The sequence below is a fragment of the Olea europaea genome, unplaced genomic scaffold (genome assembly GCF_002742605.1).
Source record: "Olea europaea var. sylvestris unplaced genomic scaffold, O_europaea_v1 scaffold2173, whole genome shotgun sequence".
NCBI lineage: Eukaryota > Viridiplantae > Streptophyta > Magnoliopsida > Lamiales > Oleaceae > Olea > Olea europaea.
Window position 1 is genome coordinate 8,835 of NW_019239726.1, and position 19,288 is coordinate 28,122.

Consider the following 19,288-nt stretch of genomic DNA (forward strand, 5'->3'; position numbering starts at 1 on the left):
TCTTTATTTTGTCAAGTGTTATATGTTATTCCTTGTTTTGATGGGGTATAGGCGACGTCAAATTTTGTAAAATTTATTTTGCTATTTATATAGGTTTGTGATGAAGGTGAGTTTGATAGGTTCATCTATTCTGCTAGTTCCATTGTTATCTCATTTCAATGATTTCTAATTTTAATCTTTGTTCTCCTTTTGGCAATAATATTTTGAACATTATTCTGTATTAATTTTGTATTCCTTTCACTGGCTTAAGCTATTAAGTTATTTTGTTTGGATTTCATAGAAATAAGTTATATTCTTTTCTTTTTTTTTTCCAGATTTCCTATTTCCATGAATTCCACAGCTTTTCGAGATTTTGTTTTCCTATTTTATCTACAAAATTACTATGTTAATTTGTAGACTTCCCACTTTCTTGACAACTTTTGAAAATAAGAATTTCCTAGCTAGATTGGCCTTGTGACTTGTTCATATAAAATAATGATTTAAAGGCTATTAAAGAAAATTTGAATCCTACTTTCTTGACAATTTTATAAAATAAGTACCGAGTCATCTTGGAAAACTCCCCCATGTTTGATATGTTCCCAAATGCATAAATAATTTAAAATAGTAAAATAAACAACTGTTCCAATTACAATTTAGAAAATGCAATTTAGGAATAATCTTTGATCAAATATACATATGTTTACTTTCGGAACCATCGTAATTTCTTATTTTAAGTGGCATTGGACACAAATATTGTTAACATAGCTTTTTCAAATACAAATGTTTGTCTTTGCTCTACACAGTTAGATATTGCTGAATAAGAATGAAATGTTTCATTTCGAATATAGGTATACTAATATATATTGCTAGGATAATATTTGGGTTCCCACAAATTATGGATAAAGTTTGGGTGCATCTTAATAGGTAATCTATTGTTTGTCATGTAATTTATGTACTCAACATTTTATGATTATATCTTAGAACATTGTCTTTTAAATTTGTTAAGGCTTTGGAAGAGTAAATAAAAGCATCAGAAAATTTTGTCAACACTGCTCATCATAATTTAGGCAATCCAGATAAGATGTTATATCCTTGTAAAGATTGTCGAAACTTAAGCCATCAATATATAAATATTATTCACAAGCATTTGGTCATAAGAGGAATAGGTCCAACTTACGCAAAATGGTTTCACCATCGAGAAAAGCTAATTATCAATGATGATCCTACGAATAAGACCAAAATATTCATCTTGTTTAACGATGCACATACAAATGAAGAGCATAATAATGAAGCTTTTGAAGAGGATTTGGATGACGACATTAGTCAATTGATGAAGGATGCAGAAACTCTTTTGTATCTAGGAAATGAGAAATACACAAAATTGTCTTCAATTGTGACGTTATATAAGCTTAAACCATTAGTGGTTGGTTGGATAATAGTTTTACGGAACTTCTAAACATATTACATGATATGTTACCTAAAGGTAATGTAATTCTTACATCCACACTATGTGCAAGAAAATTTCTTAAGACATTTGATTTAGGATATAAGAAGATTCATGGATTTGTCAATGATTGCTATTTGTTTAGAAACAATAATAAGAAACTAGACAATTATCCAAAATGTGGTTCTTTGAGAGAGAAAGTTGATAAACAAACACAAAAGAGCAAAAACAGCATACCTGTTGAAGTCTTAAGATACTTTCCAATAAAACCTAGATTCTATAAGATGTTTAGTCTACCAAAGATGGTTGAATCATTAACATAGCATTCAACTAATCATAGTGCTGATAGTAAAATGCATCGTCTAATGGATTCTCCTTCTTGGGCTTTAACTGATAACAAGTGGCTAGAGTTTGCAAATGATCCACGTAATTTTAGGTTTAGGCTTGCTACGGATGGTTTCAATCAATTTTAGCTCTACCTATAGTTGTCTGTCAATGATGTTGCCATGTTGTCATTGTTAATTCCAGGGCCTAAATAGCTCGGGAATGATATTGATATATATTTGCAACCAATTATAGATGACTCAAACGAATTATGGAATATTGGAGAGAATGTGTATGATGCACACACTAATGCATCTTCAATTTGAGAACAATACTAATGTGGACTATTGATGATTTACCTGCTCATGGAAATTTAGCTAGATGTAAAGGTAAGGGCAATGAAGATTGTCCCGTATGTTCAAAGAATTCTAAATCACAGTGGTTAAAATTAAGTAGAAAATCTTCATACATGGGTCATAGGAGATTTTTGCCACCATCTCATCCATTTAGGAAAAAGAAATCCTTGTTTGATGGACGTGAAGAAAAGGGAAGCAAACCTAAAATCATGTCCGGTAACAACATTTTGGTTACTCTTAAAGATTATGTCAATAATTTTGGGAAAGCTCAAAAATTAAAAGGAAAGACAGATGAAGAGAGTATGTTAACATGGAAAAGGAGATCAATCTTTTTTAACTTACCCTATTGGGAGGTAAAATTTTGCGACTCTTATTCAAATTCTTTCAATTATTTGAATTTTTTTGTACTAAACTAACAAAATCTTTATGCTTTGTTACATTATTAGGTGCTATTGTTACATCATATATTGGATACAATACACACTGAGAAAAATGAATGTGAAAGCAACCTCGGTACATTGTTAGACATAAATGGTGAAACAAGAGATGGATTAAATGCTCATAAGGATTTACAAGAAATGGGAACTAGGAAGGGTTTACATCTGGATGACCGAGGTGGTAGAACATACATTCCACATTTTCAAAATGCATAAAGAGAAGCTAAAGCAAAACAATAGAAGTCTTGAAAAATGTACACAAATTTTTTTTAGTTTAGTTAAAGGGGAATGTTGTACAGAATCTTGATAATTTTTATAATGTATATTTTGAATATTAATATAACTGATACATGTCTTACATTTTTTGCACATTAAAATAGGTTCTACCATGAGTAATTAGTCAGATGTTCTAGAATGCTTGCCAGTGGCGAATCCAGGATGTTGAGTCAATACGGGCGGTTGTCGACCGCCATAAAATATTAAGAGCTCGTTTGATGTCCTTTTTTTTTTTTTTTTACAAAAAATACATTTTGGAATAGTGATTTAATGGAAAATGTGTAGCTAAAAAAAATTGAATTTGTATGTAATATTATTTTATTAGCGAATGTTTGATCGAAAATAAGAGCAAGAAAAATGTATTATGAAATAAATGGAAATCAAACAAAGCTTAAATTTTAAATAAAATAATTATTTTGCTGAAGTTGAACATATATAATTCTATTATATGAATAAATCGTACTCACCAAATGACATTGTTGCTTTGCATAATTCAAAGGATAAGCACGATTTCGATTTTTTCCAATTGCATCAAAATCCCTAAATCTTACATATATTGTTTTGTTAAATTTAACAGCACAACATGGTTGTTGTCATAGTGGTCCAGCATTCAACATTTCCAAGAGTAGCCAAGGTTCGATTCTTCTTTGGTGCAATCCTTATTACAAGAATTTTTGGTAAAATTGTATAGCTAAATATGTTATACAATAAATTGAGTGGCAAAAGATTCGAACCCAGGACTCCCAAAATAACTATCCAAGCGGTAACCAAATCGGCCAGAAGGAATGGATAGAATAACAACGAATTACCAGAAATATATTCTGAACCTTTATCTATTCTCAAACAAAAAAGGGGCTCCCGGCGGATCCAGCACATGCGGCCGCGGGGGCTCGTCAGGTGTTGGATCTGCCAATGATGCTTGCACATGGTCCTAAAATACAAGCAGTCTCCTACACTTGATATATTAGCAGAGGGCAATAGTTTCCACATAAAAGATGTTGAAATCTACACAAAATAGCGATGTATCAATTGTAGCGACAACCATGTGTCAAGCTAGTGCAAAGAATAATGCACAAGTTTCTAATGTTGTTGCATTTTATGGAGTCATTAAAGAAATAATTTCATTAGATTATGACATAATGAAGATTCCACTATTTAAGAGTGACTGGACAAATGTTGGCAATGGTGCTGAAGTGAATAATTGCTTTACTCTTGTTAATTTATTTTAGCTTCACAAGCCAAACAAGTTTTTTATTCAAGAGGAAATTATTCTTCTAATTGGTACGTAGTTTTAAAAGCACCACCTTGAGGTTTTCATGATCTAGAAATGTATGATGAGAATGAGGAAGTCAATGTTGAAAATACTACTTCATTGAACATTAATAATGTGAACGAGCAAGTTAGCTATGTAAGAGGAGATTGTGAGGGTACCTTAATTAGATTATTGATACTTTTAGTTTATAAATGAATCATGTTATGTTAATTCTTTAGTAATCAATTTTTTTTTTTTTTTTTATAAAATGTATTATTACTTATGTGGTTGTCGTTGTTCTAGATTAGTAAAAGTTTATTATTTTGTTGTTAGTTTTATTTGTGTTTATTCATCCTTCAAGCTTTTTAATTTTAATCTTTTATTTTTATTTGCATTTTTTTGTTGATTTGCAATGGTAAGTCTTGTTTATTCATTTTATATATTGTTTTTCTGAACTTTTGACATAGAATGCTAATCGTGGTTTTCATATTTTCGTGAATAGGTTGGACATCATGATGAATACCAGAAAGAAGGTTATTGATCATTCAAATGCTATACATAAAAAGAGATCTGCATGAAAAACTACAAGTGGACAACTTAAATTATCCGACACTTCAACAAAGTTTTAATCTTTTATTTTTATTTGCATTTTTTTTGTTGATTTGCAATGGTAAGTCTTGTTTATTCATTTTATATATTATTTTTCTGAACTTTTGACATAGAATGCTAATCGTGGTTTTCGTATTTTCATGAATAGGTTGGACGTCATGATGAATACCAGAAAGAAGGTTGTTGATCATTCAAATGCTACACATAAAAAGAGATCCGTATGACAAACTACAAGTGGACAACTTAAATTATCCGACACTTCAACAACATTTTGACTCTTTGGAATGTCCTTCTAGGTCTTTCTGCAATATGAATATGAGTAAAGAGTCTCCTGAAAATTATTGCCCACTTAATGATTCACCCAAAAAGTGTACAAAGAGGTCTATTACTAGAACATTTATAGGTGTGGCATCCCATGAGGTTACCTTGGAAGATGATGTAGGCATGAGTGGTAATGAAAACCAAAGAACACATGTGAAAGATACGAGTCTATTACAAAAACTGAAGAACCGATTAAGAATCAAATCGCCTTAATTTTTCTTGATTTTTTTGTTTTATTTAAGTTAAATTATTTTATTTTTTAAAAATAAATTTAATAACTAGTTAATTTAACTTAAACCTAAAAATATGATTTTTTTTTTCTATTTCTAATTTTCAATCCAATCCCAACTTAATCAAATTGATCTAAGTTTTATCCAAATGTATTATTTTAACTTAGTGCAGTTTCTATTGTTCTGGAGAAATCAAATTAAAGCTCGGCAATGCCTCTCTTAATTATTGTAAGCTTGTTATCTTCCTCTTCCTGTGATTTTAACAATCAAATCTATTAATAACTCAGTAAAGAGAAAGCAAAAGATACATAAGATTAGACTACGTTATTTTGTAAGAGCTAAAATTAAACGTCATTAGTTGAATTAATATAGTTTTATAAATATTAGAAAAATTAATTATAGTACATAACCTAGGGACTGAATGGAACCAAACTCAACGGGTTCCATAATTAAATTTGGACCCGACGATTTCACTCACCAAATACTTGAAAATTTTGGGTCCAGTTAATGTCAGGCCTAATTTGAATCATTGTCATCACATCCACTTATTGTTATCTTTTTTCCAAATGAGGCTTCTTTTTTAACATAACTTTGCAACTAGATATTTATCACATGATTTTGCATTTGATTATTAGAAAAAAGTTTCTCCACATAGGCAATCAAATTATTTGTTATCAATTGATCATCTTTAACACTGTAGATTCTTGAAAAAATAGAATGGATTCAAAAGTAAGCAATTGTATAAAGTGGACCATCAAGGCGACCATTGCTTTTAGCATCAATAATATTTAATATTGGCCTATAGTATACTCCATCTCAATGTCTTTTTAAATGTCATCATTTTCCTTTAGTAGCTTTCCATAAACAAAGCTGATTGAAGGCTTTTCTTCTCCGTCAACAAGTCTAAGAACTTTCAATAATGGAGTCAATAAACTCAAACACAACTCTAATAATTCATAACAACACTATCAAATGCTTCTTTTCCATTTTTACTCCTAGACCATTTCGTGTTATGTCATTCATTTGCTAGTCATCATATTTTTCAACTCTTATTTTTTTATCAAGCAAACTTTGCAATATTAAGATAGATATTGCTAATCTAGTGACTCCAGACCTAACTATCTCTTCTCTTGTTAACTTTGTCATTAATGCCAAATTCTTGTATGTACAAAGAAGAAATTAATGAAGGATTTTGCCTTGTTAATCATTCCCTTAAATTTAGGAATTTTAGAGATTCCTTCAAGCATGAGGCTTAAAGTGTAATTGGCATATGATGTCCAAAAAATGTTAGAGCTTTTTAATTCCAACAATCTCTTTGCGTTCATACTATGGAACGCATTGTTGGTTACAATTTGAGCAACATTTTCAGCCCAAACATTTTTAATATATTCATTGACATCGTCAAATGTATATTGACCGATATGAGCATCATTTGAAGCTTCGTTTGATGAAATAAATGTGGTCTCGAATTAACAATTCACACACAAATTAATGATGTTTCTTCTTTTTCTATCACTCCAAGCAACGATCATGATTAAGAACAGGGACGGATTCGAGATTTTTCAGGGGGGCTGCTTAAGTGAATATAATAAAATTTATACGTACTAAAAAAACTCGTTGAATAACATTATTTATTTAAGTCATTCCCGACGAGGATTTGAAACATAATACTCATCTATAATAGAATCTAAATCTATTTTCTCAACAAGTTCTCTTTCTATAAAAAGTATCATACAATCAGCAAGAAAATCATCCCCCATTTTGTTGCGAAGTGTTGTCTTCACATGTTTCATCGCTGAAAATGCTCGCTCAGTACTTGCGATAGAAACGGGTAATGTCAATACCAGACGAATCAATCTAATCATCATAATGTAAATCTCTGACCTTCCACTCTCAATCAACTGTTTGAATAACTCAGAAAGTGTAGATACTTGAAATCGAGACTCACCCTTCATATCTAACTCATAATGTGGCAACTCATATTCCAATGTAATAATATCTTCCTTCGAAAAATCTTGAGGGTAAAATTTCTCTGCAAGTGTGCAGATTTTTGGAATGTCAAATGATCTAAATGAATCTTTAGGATCCAAAGCTGCACTGAAAGAAAGGAGTTCTACTAATATGTCGTTAAATCTTGTATTTAAATCCATGATTACAAAATCTATTGCCTCATTAAAAACATCATAGTGATAATAATGCTCAATTGTAGTTTCATCACTAGAACGGCCAGTGTTATACAAACCTTCTAGATCGGGTATTGTAATATTGTTCTTTGAGCAAAAGGATTTTACTTCTTGAAGAAATTCTTCCCAATTGTCATCTCTCAATTTTTGAAGCAATTGTTTAGTAGTAGACACAAACCTTAAAGCAGTCAAGATGTCTTGAGATCTTCTTTGAAAGGCTTGACAAAGAACATCACTGATTCTCATTATTCTATGCATCAAATGCAAGATAAATATGAACTTAAAACTCACCAACTTTTTGCAAGCACCACGAGCATCAGCTTGAGATCTACCATTTGAACAACGACCACAAATGTATTGAAGCACTTTGCGGGTTGCATCATACATATCTATTAAGCTCTTTATAGAGTTGTAATGTGAGCTCCAACGAGTGACTTCCGATCATTGCAGATTAACCATTTGATTAGCCCCACTTCCAGATTCACGCTCCCCGGTATCCAACATACATTGAATTTTCTCTCTATGAGAAAATTGCAACTCAGTAACTCGTTTAGGAGAAGAAGTAATAACATTAACAATCTTGTCCAAATGAGAAAAAAAGTTCCAAATGACATGGACTTCTTTAGCTGCCGCGACCAATGTTAGCTGTAATCGATGAGCAAAACAATGGACATAGTATGCACATGGACAATCTCTATGAAACAATGCTTGAAGTCCATTCAAAGCACCTCGCATGTTACTAGCGCTATCATACCCTTGTCCTCTCATTTTGTTTACCCGAAGTTCATATTGAGCAAGAACATCACATATTTCATTTTTGAGATTCAATGAAGTAATATCACTAACTCTTTGGATTGCAAAGTAACATTCTATCGAACTACCGTGACTATTCACAAACCTCAAGATAATGGTCATCTGCTCTCGATTAGATGCATCTTGTGCTTCATCAACAAGAATGCAAAAGCATTCATCCCCAACTTCCTGTCGAATCATATGTCGTACTCTATTGGCCATAATATGCAAAATTTCTTTTTGAAAGGTTGGAGCAATGTATTGGGCATTTTGTGGTGCATTTTCCAAAACAACTTTACTAACATCTGGATTCAAATCTGCTGTGTACTTTTTAAGTTGTATAAAATTCCCATGATTACGTAAAAATGGAGTTCATCATTACCTCTAAACCCTAAACCTTGAAATGCTAGCCATCGAACACTTTTAATTGAAGTTATTATATGCAAACGACGTGTTTGAATTTCCTCTTTCAATACAGTATTCATTACCTTGTCAATATGCTGAGACGGTTTGATTAAATCTTTAGCTCTAGTCTCACACGGTTTATGATATGCTGAATTAGCATGAACAAGAAATGCACATTTATTTCCATCTTTCACCCTCTTCCATTTATTATATCCTTCAGTAACCAATCCTGAACAGGCAGAAGAATTACCCTCTTTCTGAAAAAGAAAACAGTAAAAGCAATATGCCTTTTCAATTATAGAAGAATACTCCAACCATGGAAATCCTGTGAACCATTTTTTCTGAAAGCGACGAGCTTGTTTTTTTCCTTCTACCCTTGGATACTCCTCAAGCTTCAACTGATAAGGTCCAACTTTTATATATGCAATTCTAATCTCATCTCGTAGATTGGCAGGATGTTCAAACATTTGCTTTCTTTTTCCCAGATCCCATTCAATACTAGTACATGATTGCAATTCTGGAGTTGAGACTGACGAATGTTGAATTTCTGGAGCAGGATTTGGAGGATGTTGCATGGGAGTTGAGGCTGAGGGGTGTTCAATTTTCGGAGATATACTTTCACTAGATTGACCGCCGGTCTTTTTAAAGAATGAAAATAGTGTCTTTACTCTCTTCGATGAATGTTGATCTTCCATTTGTAAGTGCTGAAAATAGGAGACAAAAAGAATGAGATAAGGCAACAATAATATAAAGCAAAATCTTCACACGGGTCCACTTTTACTTGATCAAATTTTAGATTGTTCAACCTGAATAATTTATTTGTTAAGTTAGTTAATTAAATTTCTTGGAGATCTTAATAGAATAATTAATTATAATTAACTAAGTTAGTTGTATAACCAATGCAGTAAACATTCTTTTAATAGTAGTGCAAATTAGTTAGTGATCTGTCTTCTTGATTAAATCCGGGCATGGTTCTTGAATTTCACCCATAAATCTTCCTTTTTGCTAAGCACATGTTTATTCTTGTTTGACAACCCACCCACCAAAATAAGGGGGAAAAACAACACAATTTTTCATTCCATACATAAACAACCTGTTACAACTTACAACCATCAATCAACATGCTTATAAATTTGAAAATTCCCCATTGGGCATTGGCAGACAGGCAGAGTAAACTGAGAAAAAAAATTAAAGAATAAATTATTTTTTTCTAAAGATTATACATAAAACATAAAAATTTAACTCTCTATAAATACAACCAATAAAATTAATATATACTATATAGCAAAATGTTTCATTCAAAGAATTTAAAATTAATTCACAAATGAAAAAAAACCCTCCACTCTCCAATTTCAATTTCTTAGCCCTAAAGTCACTGCCAACTTAAACCTTAACATATAATGATATAGTGAAAAAATTGAAAATAAAATAATGAAAAGAAGAAAATTATATATAAAGACAAAGAGTGAAAGAGAAAAGAGACAAGCCTGATGCTTCACGGCGGGACCCGTAGAATGAGAAAGACCGAAGAAGAGAGATTTTCAATTTCAATTTTCAGCCAATATGATTATATGAGGGTTTTAAAAAATTGGTGGAGTTTGGACTTTGGCATTTATTGGGCTGGTGGGCTGCAAAGAATATATAAAGAATTGAGTTTGGACTTTGGCAGTTTGGTTGGAGTGGACTGGAAGCAAACCGGGCTGACTTAATATTTAACTGGGCTACTTTAATTAAAAAATAAAAAATTCCCACAAATAACTTGGACTTGGGCTGGGACTGTAGCCCGGTCCAGCCCCCCCCCCCCCCCCCCCCCCCCCCCCCCCCCCCTCCCCGATCCGTCTCTAATTGAGAACCCATTATTTTTCAACTCTTCTTGCCTTTTTAGAGTTTCTTATTTCCTCTCCTCTTTCTCTTCAAAAGTGGTCCCTTACTTGGTATTGGAAATGAGGAGTGTAACTCGGGTCATACTAACCAAGAGCTTCCATAAATAGTTTAAAACTATTGTTTGTAATGGCATTAAAAGGAATTTCGGTTTCATAAACCATCTTGCCAAATATCAATGAACCTCTAATAATTTTTTCTTAGAAATTGCATCATTCACATTTTGTTGTCTCAATTTCTTACTTGCACTCATAGAAACATTATTTACACTGATAGACCTTGCAAATTGATCTATAGATCCCACATTAATAGGCCTTTTCCTAGTCATTCTTTCAATAATAGAAATTTCATCATCTTCATCTTCTAGTCCCTCATCTATTGTAGGCAAAGATATACCTATATCTTCCCTCAACTTAGCATCATTAACTAGCTTTTCTATTTTTTTATACTTGTTCCCTCTAATCGTCTCAACATACTTGACTTTTTGTTCTTCACTTGCTCTATGACATGATACCACTCCTCTTCTCTTGATTCTTGCTACGTGGATTTTATGCTAGTAAATTCCTAAACAACCCCATTCCCCCTAGTTACCTTATCACATAATATGCTTTCACATTATTAAGATTTTTAGGATGGGCCAAAATTGAGATTTTCCATTCAACATCTCTGAAATCTCTTTTTATTCGACTAGCATTGGATTTAAATGTCGTTGAAATATCATCTTCTTCCATTGGTCCCTAAGAAATAGGAACAATATAAAATTTATAAACATCAGCATTTAATTTCTGGACGATGTCTGATGATGTATGTATTGTATATGTACCTACACTGCCTCGAGGAAAAAATTAGATGAGAACCCAAAAAATATATGCCGCTTAAGAAACAGTTTGTTGTGTTGGGTCGGAGTGGCATGGGAGTGGAAGGAGATGACACTGTGCCTTTTTCCTTTCTTTGTTGTACTGCGTCAATTGAAGGTTGTACCTCGTGATGTTAGGGTATTTATATGTTTAAATTTTCTAATGTATTTTCATTTTTAACTTTCGTACAGATAAAGTCATTTGAAAATTTGAACTAAATTCAATAAGGCTTTTGAAAAAAGAAAAAAATAATAAAAATATTAATAAAGCACAACTAGGCTCACCTAGAGTGCGTTCAATTGTCAACTTGACAATTGATCGCTTAATTTATCACTCACTATCAAGACATGGTGTTTCGTCAGCGCTTTGTGCACTGCTTTTTTGTACGCTATGCGAATTAGACCTACTTATGAATAGAGTTAGAAGTTTTGTTGGCAATTGGTCCGATCAAGTAACTAATTTCCCCTACTTATTAATAATGTTCAATGATTAGATCAATTTGCAAGTAGATGTTGGGGGTCCAAAGGAAAAAAAAACTAACTAGATTTGCGAACAGATTATATTTAGATACAACATGGTAGAGTGTTCTTCGCCTTGTTTAAACTAATAATGGAAACTCATATGTCCTACTTTTACATGGCAGAATGTACTTTGCCTTAATTAAAAGCACAAAAAAATAATTTCTATATTCCAAAGCTTTAATGGTAGTGCCTTCATAGATGTTTAGTTTCAAGGGTCTCATTCTACGTCTACAAGCTCATATGTTTCGGGGCACTGTTTCTACAATACATGGTAGAGTGTTCTTCGCCTTGTTTAAACTAATAATGGAAACTCATATGTCCTACTTTTACATGGCAGAATGTACTTTGCCTTAATTAAAAGCACAAAAAAATAATTTCTATATTCCAAAGCTTTATTGGTAGTGCCTTCATAGATGTTTAGTTTCAAGGGTCTCATTCTACGTCTACAAGCTCATATGTTTCGGGGCACTGTTTCTACAAATTTGCCAATCAATCAATTAAGTGTACTGTGTAAAACTTGGCCAATATGAGTAACATGGCAATGTCCCTCTCCTCGAATATATGCTACAACACAGAGTTGGTACCCTCATTTGAGACAGTAAAATTATTGGCAGATGTCCAAAGGCATGGCCTAATTGTCTTGGAAAGCGCAAGTACAAAGTGATGAAAAGTGAAGCGTTGGCCTTGCGTCAACTTTTGCTTAGTTGGCTATCATGTGGTTTACATCTTAGGCAAAAGAACAATAATTGTACAAAAGCTCTCCAATGATGAAAACTAGTTCAAATGGAGAACAATCACACTGCATGTATATAAACTTTTATATTAAACTTGACATCCTTTGACATGTAATCCATTATGGTCATTGATTTTTACAACATACTTTTACATCATTGGCCATATAGTTGACACGTAGAGAGGATGTCAACAAAAATGTACAAGTAACTTAATTGAACTGTGAATGCAGCAATATCCATCTTTTAGCTTGGACTAAAATGCAAGGTTGATGACAAAATTGTACCTTTTCAGAGATTGGGATCGATTTAGGTACCAAGGCGATCGCTGTAAGACTAATGGTGCAATTTTCCCTAAATAATTTCAAATCCTCCTGCCCCCCTGCTTCACGTTCCCCCCAAAAACCCTCCCAAAAGCGACAAGCCATACGTTCACCCACCCCCGCCCTGAAAATCAAGCTTGTATGCATACGCATTATACACACTTCTACATACTTATATGCAAACACTTGTGTCTATAGGTTGTGGATGTGAAATGCACCAGAGTGATGCAGAAGCTGCTCCGCAGAAGCCCATCTGGTCTTCCCTCTTTCCACCCTGCTTTCTATCTCAAGGGTTTTACAACACCTGAAACAGTGTTAAAATGCATTCATCTGCCGCCGCTGCTTCCCTCCGCCAACCCCACTACCACTCTCCTGAAAAACCCATATCCACCGTAGCGGCCAAGAACCTCAAGTTTATGAAACTGGCCGACAATTGTCGTATGCGCAGGTGTGCCAGTGAAAATGAAAGTAGTAGTATTAAAGGGGGGAGTAGTGCAGTTCCATCGAGAGCTTGGGTTTTGTTGAAGTAGAGTAAGAATAGTAACAAGAGTGGGTCGCGTGCTCTGTGGTTTAGGACGTTGGCCGGGAACTCGGAGGAGGGCGGTGAGTTTGCGGTCACGGAGGCTAAGGGAGTGGATAATTTGGAGAACGGAAGAAGTGTGGAGTAGAGTCAAGTGAGAGTACAGAGAAGGCAGAGGATTGTGGCGGAGTTGGAGGCGGGATGGTAGTTGGGGCCACGGATTTGCTGGCAATACCTGGAGTGGGGCCGAGGAATTTGAGGAAGCTGGTAGAGAAAGGTTTTGATGGTGTTGCTCAGCTTAAACAGATCTACAAAGATAAGGTATAACTATGTACTCTTTAATATACTCAATGTATTTGATGCTGACTTTGTATATGCATAAATACCTGCATATATGGGTGCGTTTGAGTTGCTTGCTGCTATGAGAGCAAACGTATGCATTTGTGCTTCATTGGATATATGGGTACGTATTATCTATGTGTATTGCATTTCCTATTTATATCGATTTAGAACCTCACCAGATTCAAACCTTATTTTTATATGAGGAGTTAGATAATAGTTCTGATGGGCATATAATGTTTTTTACTGAAATGTGAAAGAAAGGGAAAACTTAAAGGTGTTTTAATTATTTCTGGAGTTTGTGTTGATTACTTGATGACCATAAATGGTTGATGTGTGGTTATTGCATTTTGGGGCCTGGCCATGATTTCTTTCATGCCTCTCCCCATAGGATGTTTTTCGTTGGGCTGCTAACATTTACTTAAAAATACAGCTTTATGCTAGTTGATGTGTCAAAGCTGAGCAGCTTTCATCTCAATTTTGTAGTTTCAATTAAAATGTAGGTGGAAGTACTTGGCTTAAGAGATAAAATGATCAAACTTGATTTTCAGCTACACAATCTGAAAGACCCACAACTAGTATCCATTTATCCAACAAACATTTACATATATTTATAAATTAAACTGTTTATAAATTCTTCTCAAATGAAGGCTTAGTCTCCTCAGACGGTTATATCAATCGATACGCACAATATACTGATCTATAAACATTGTGTCGCCATTTTATGATGAGTTTGGATTTGCTTGCTGCAGTTTTTTGGGAAATCCAGTCGGAAAATGGTTGAGTTTCTACAATGTTCGGTTGGAATCATACATAAAAACCATGCAGAAAGCATAACTATGTTCATCAAAGAGAGCGTGGATGAAGAGCTGAAGGAGGACAGTTCAGATTCTGATATTAAGCCTTCCCATAAGAAGAGAATCACATTCTGTGTTGAAGGAAACATCAGTGTTGGGAAGACTACATTCTTGCAGAGAATAGCCAATGAAACACTAGAGCTTAGAGATATTGTGGAGATTGTTCCCGAACCTATTGACAAGTGGCAGACTGTTGGTCCAGACCACTTTAACATATTAGATTCATTTTATGCTGAGCCAGAGAGATATGCCTATACCTTCCAAAACTATGTGTTTCTTACAAGAGTTATGCGGGAGAGGGAGTCATCTGGTGGTATTAAGCCTCTCAGACTTATGGAAAGGAGTGTTTTCAGTGATAGAATGGTATGTCCTAATCACTATACTTTCTAAGCATATCTAGCCCCCATTTGGTCCCCCATTTTCTAAAACTCATTTTTTCCCACCAAAGTCATTTTCAACAACACATACTCCCAATAAAATAATTTTGCACATGGATATAACTTTTCTTTGTTAGTTAAATTTTTAAATTTTCACGAAATCTGTTTGGAAAATATCTCTACCAAAAAAGGGCCTACTGTATTTTTCAACTTCAGAAAGTATGTCATAGTGTCTGTGAAGCTCTGCGTTTTGTTTATTATGGTAATTATATCAGAAACTTTTGAGAAGAATTTCAACATCAGAGGATTCTTATTATGATAATGTTCAAAATATATTGGTAGAGTGGTACCTAACATTTATTACTTTTTCTCTTTTGCCAATATTATAAGAGAGAAGACAAGCAAACATGGTTACTGGATTCATGCAGCTGATTAACTTTGTCATTCTTGTATGAGGAAGGCTTTTGTGAGAGCTGTTCATGAGGCAAAATGGATGAATGAGATGGAGATCAGCATATGTGACTCGTGGTTTGATCCAGTTGTTTCAAGTTTGCCTGGTCTTATTCCTGATGGTTTTATCTACCTAAGAGCAAGTCCTGATACTTGCCACAAGCGCATGATGCTGCGTAAGAGAGCAGAGGAAGGTGGAGTCTCTCTGGAATATTTGCAGGATTTGCATGAGAAGCATGAAAGTTGGCTTTTCCCGTTCCAAAGTGGAAATCATGGGGTTTTATCTGTCAGTAAGCTACCACAGGATGCTGACTGGTCTTTGCATCCACATATAAGGGACCGTGTTTATTATTTGGATGGCAATCATATGCACTCAAGCATCCAAAAGGTATTATGTTTATCTGTCAAATTCGTTTTGAATTGATCAGTGTGATTCTCAAACCTTTGACTTGCCTCTGTTTTGTAATGAGCAGGTTCCTGCCTTGGTTCTTGACTGCGAGCCAGACATTGATTTTAGCAGAGATATGGAAGCTAAGCAGCAGTATGTCAACTTCCCCTGTTCTAATTTTTTGTTTAAATTATCTGTTTTATTTACTTCTATGGTAAGACTTATTTACAAAATAGCATGCTCTTCTTAGATTTGGCGTTCTTTTATCTTATAATATGCTCTTCTTATATTTGGATGAGCACTTGAATTTCTCGAATGGGCTTTTTATCTGTATTATGAATCAAGTGTATGAAGCTAAGATTACTGAAAATTAGCTATATAACAAAATATTCTTGATGATATTGGTGTGAATTCTGAGCGACTTATGTACTAGTTGGTCTAACATTAAGTCATGTTATTTTTTTCACCTGCAATGGAGATCAACAGTTTGTACGGAACCTTGAATGTTTGCTTATGCTGACATACTACAAAGTGGAAACTCTAAGATTCAATTTAAAATGATTTCGGAATCTTTTTCCTCTGTTCTTTTATTATCTTTACTTTTTGGAACTTGAAATGTTTGAATAATGCATCTTTCTTAAGAGGATTAATTTTGTTTTTTGAAAACAAGATGACTGCTAGTCCAGACACATTAGAAAGAGACATCTAGTTTAACATATGCTTTGAAGCTGCTTTGAAAAGAAATTAGTTCTCTCCCATACGTCTCCTTGCTGATTTCTCATTACTTGATTTAGTATTTCATGTTTTTTAACAACGTAAAGGGGATATCTAATCAGTTTGGCATTCTTTCACTTGTGAAGATATGCTCGCCAAGTTGCAGATTTCTTTGAATTTGTGAAGAAAAAGAAAGAAGACACCTCGTCAAAAGCTGGTGAGAACCGAACAATCAGCAATCAACCACAGGTATTTCTGCCTCGTCGAGGATTATTGATGCCGGGTGCTCAGCATTTCCCAGAATCAGCTCTCAAATCTTTGGATTTTCGACGAGCCATGTCATATTTCTCTTTGTAGTCGAACTTTGATCTGATCTTAACAATCTCTGGAGATTTCTGACTGATGTCTGCAAAATGTGTAATCCGTCAGCATGTATAAAGATGTTAACGTGTTTATCAACCTTCGCAGATGTATAGCTAGTTGTAACTGTTGCGTGACACGCTGTTTAGTGTAATCTTTTTTTGTTTGAAGGTTTTAGAGTTTCTTAATTTGATAGCTTTTGTGCAGTTTGTTTGCAGGGGTGCTGTGATATTACATCTACCACAAAATATGTTGTATTTTCAAATGAAAGTGTGAGAAGCTAATATATCCATCACATCAAGTCATCATATTTGACTTTTTCTCTCTTGTATGGATTTCGTAACGATTGTATTTTTCATTCTCATTCTTATAAGAATGAGAATCAAGCTGGGGCTAAGAGTAGGTTTATTAAAAAGTTACTTCTGCTTTTAAGCTTTGCTTATCAAACACACAATCTTTATTAGCACAGAATGTGGGTTACTTTAGACCCTGTTGGAGCTACATTAATATAAGAATAAGAATGAAAAATATAATCATTACGAGTTTTACACAAGAGATAAATTTTTAAATATGATGGCTTGATGTGATGGATAACAGTTATATTTTTCATTTTAATAAATAAATAATGGGAAACAAATAGAGCCTTAATCTGAAAGTTAACTTTCATTCTATGGAGATTAAAATCAAATTTTTAGTGGGTTGTGATGAAAGTAGAAGAAATGTGCTTAAAAAATTGTAAATTTCATGAAATATATGGTTAAAATTAATTATTATTATTGACTTAAATTTAACTCTAAATTTTAATCTCTATCAAATTTTGGCTTAATATATGAGCCTATTTGGAAGTGATTTTTTTTCTCAAAAAATTTATTTCCTTTATTTCATTATTTTAGTTTTCATATTTGACTTCTTCTCTCACGGATGGACCCCACTTTTTTTCTAACGGTCAAAAAATCAATTCTCAAAATCACTACAAACAGGCTCTATGTATTGGGGAGAGCGTTGTTGGGTGGTAGTGGAGTTATGAGTTCGATTTACTTTTTCCTTTTCTTTTGCAATTTTTAGTCTCTTTCCTTTTTTCTTAAATTTTTTCAAGATTAAATATTTACCGCCCAAAACATAATCATGTATTTTTTAATAGTCAAATGAGCCAAAAACAAGCAGGCCATTTTCAACTTTCATAAAAACACGATTTGCTACATTTCACATAAATTGGGGGACCGGAAATGTAATCTTCTTCAATAAAAGAAATTAGACTAGCTCCACTAGGCAAGGAAAAGGCTTTGAGGGAAAAGCGCCACTCGACTCCTAGTCGTAAGATAAAATTATTTTATTAGAAAAATATATTATTAAAAATAAATTTTTAAAAAATGAGAACTAAAAAAGGTCTAAACAAATACATTGCAAGTTTAATGCTTCTGCAGTGGCACTGATCTAATATCAAAATGCTTTAGAATTATTGTAACATATATTTAACCCATAAAAAGTTGACCTTACCATTTCTTTGTACATCATAATTAGTTTGTCACCCATCTATGGCGGACAAGTACCAAAAAAGAAAATCCATGTTTTTGTATATTAAGGACATGTTTGTTGCACAATATTAATTATTAAACATTTTTTTCCCCTTAATCCTATCTAAATCATCCTCCCAAACGTGCCCTAGGTAACTTGTAATGCCATATAAAGGAAAATGAAAAACTTCAAATTTCAAGAATGAAGGAGAGCCTGGGATATTGAGATTTTGAGTCATAGGTTAAGAAGTCCTCACTTTATTCTACATAGAGCACTTTGGTTTTGTATACGAGTAGTTTGATAGCTTATTCCTTGTGCATCAAGAATGATATTGTCAAAAAAATCGATAGTCTTCAATTCTCCTCGTGCATCAAGAATGATATTTTCAAATGTATCTAGATTTTCTTCAATTCTCTTTGCGAGAGGGTGAGTTATATTTCATCTAGCTTTTGAGCTGGTAAAAGCTCAATTTCCATTTCCGATTCTCCGTCTCGTTCTCATTTTTGTCTACCCCAGTCTTGAGGGTTTGAATTTGAAGAGAATGATTTTCAGTACCTATTGAGTTGGTACTTTACAATCTCAATAATTGTAACTGCGGAATCAATACTAGTATAGGTTGAAAAGTAGGCAATCCCTCTCGAAGGTTTATTAACAGAGCAAGTCCTTGTTATAGTTCCATTTTTAAAAACTCATTTTTTTTATTAAATTTTTATTTTGACAACGCATTCTTCTAATAAAATTATTTTGCACACAAACTTAATTTTTTTCCTATTTTTTAATCATATATTTTCAAATATATATATATACACACACACCAAAATCTGTTCCTAAAAATTGGGGTCGAACT

The 19,288-nt window shown here is 33.4% G+C and overlaps 3 protein-coding genes across 3 annotated transcripts; 1 reads left to right on the top strand and 2 right to left on the bottom strand.

The window, feature by feature from the left end:
• Positions 1-6,868: 6,868 nt before the first annotated feature.
• Positions 6,869-7,798, bottom strand: LOC111380583. The gene has a single exon (XM_023004187.1). It carries the CDS (start codon positions 7,796-7,798, stop codon positions 6,869-6,871), a length of 930 nt encoding a protein of 309 aa, XP_022859955.1.
• A 54-nt stretch (positions 7,799-7,852) lies between these two features.
• Positions 7,853-9,303, bottom strand: LOC111380584. The gene is made up of 2 exons (XM_023004188.1): positions 8,692-9,303; positions 7,853-8,392 (listed from the first exon to the last, which is right to left on the bottom strand). The coding sequence occupies exons 1-2, from the start codon at positions 9,301-9,303 to the stop codon at positions 7,853-7,855; spliced, it is 1,152 nt and encodes a 383-aa protein (XP_022859956.1).
• Positions 9,304-12,995: 3,692 nt separating this feature from the next.
• LOC111380580 (deoxyguanosine kinase, mitochondrial-like) lies at positions 12,996-17,162 on the top strand. Its single transcript, XM_023004184.1, has 5 exons — positions 12,996-13,762; positions 14,533-15,000; positions 15,475-15,852; positions 15,938-16,005; positions 16,713-17,162. Exons 1-5 carry the CDS (start codon positions 13,643-13,645, stop codon positions 16,921-16,923), a joined length of 1,245 nt encoding a protein of 414 aa, XP_022859952.1. The 5' UTR covers positions 12,996-13,642; the 3' UTR covers positions 16,924-17,162.
• The last annotated feature ends 2,126 nt before the right edge of the window (positions 17,163-19,288 follow it).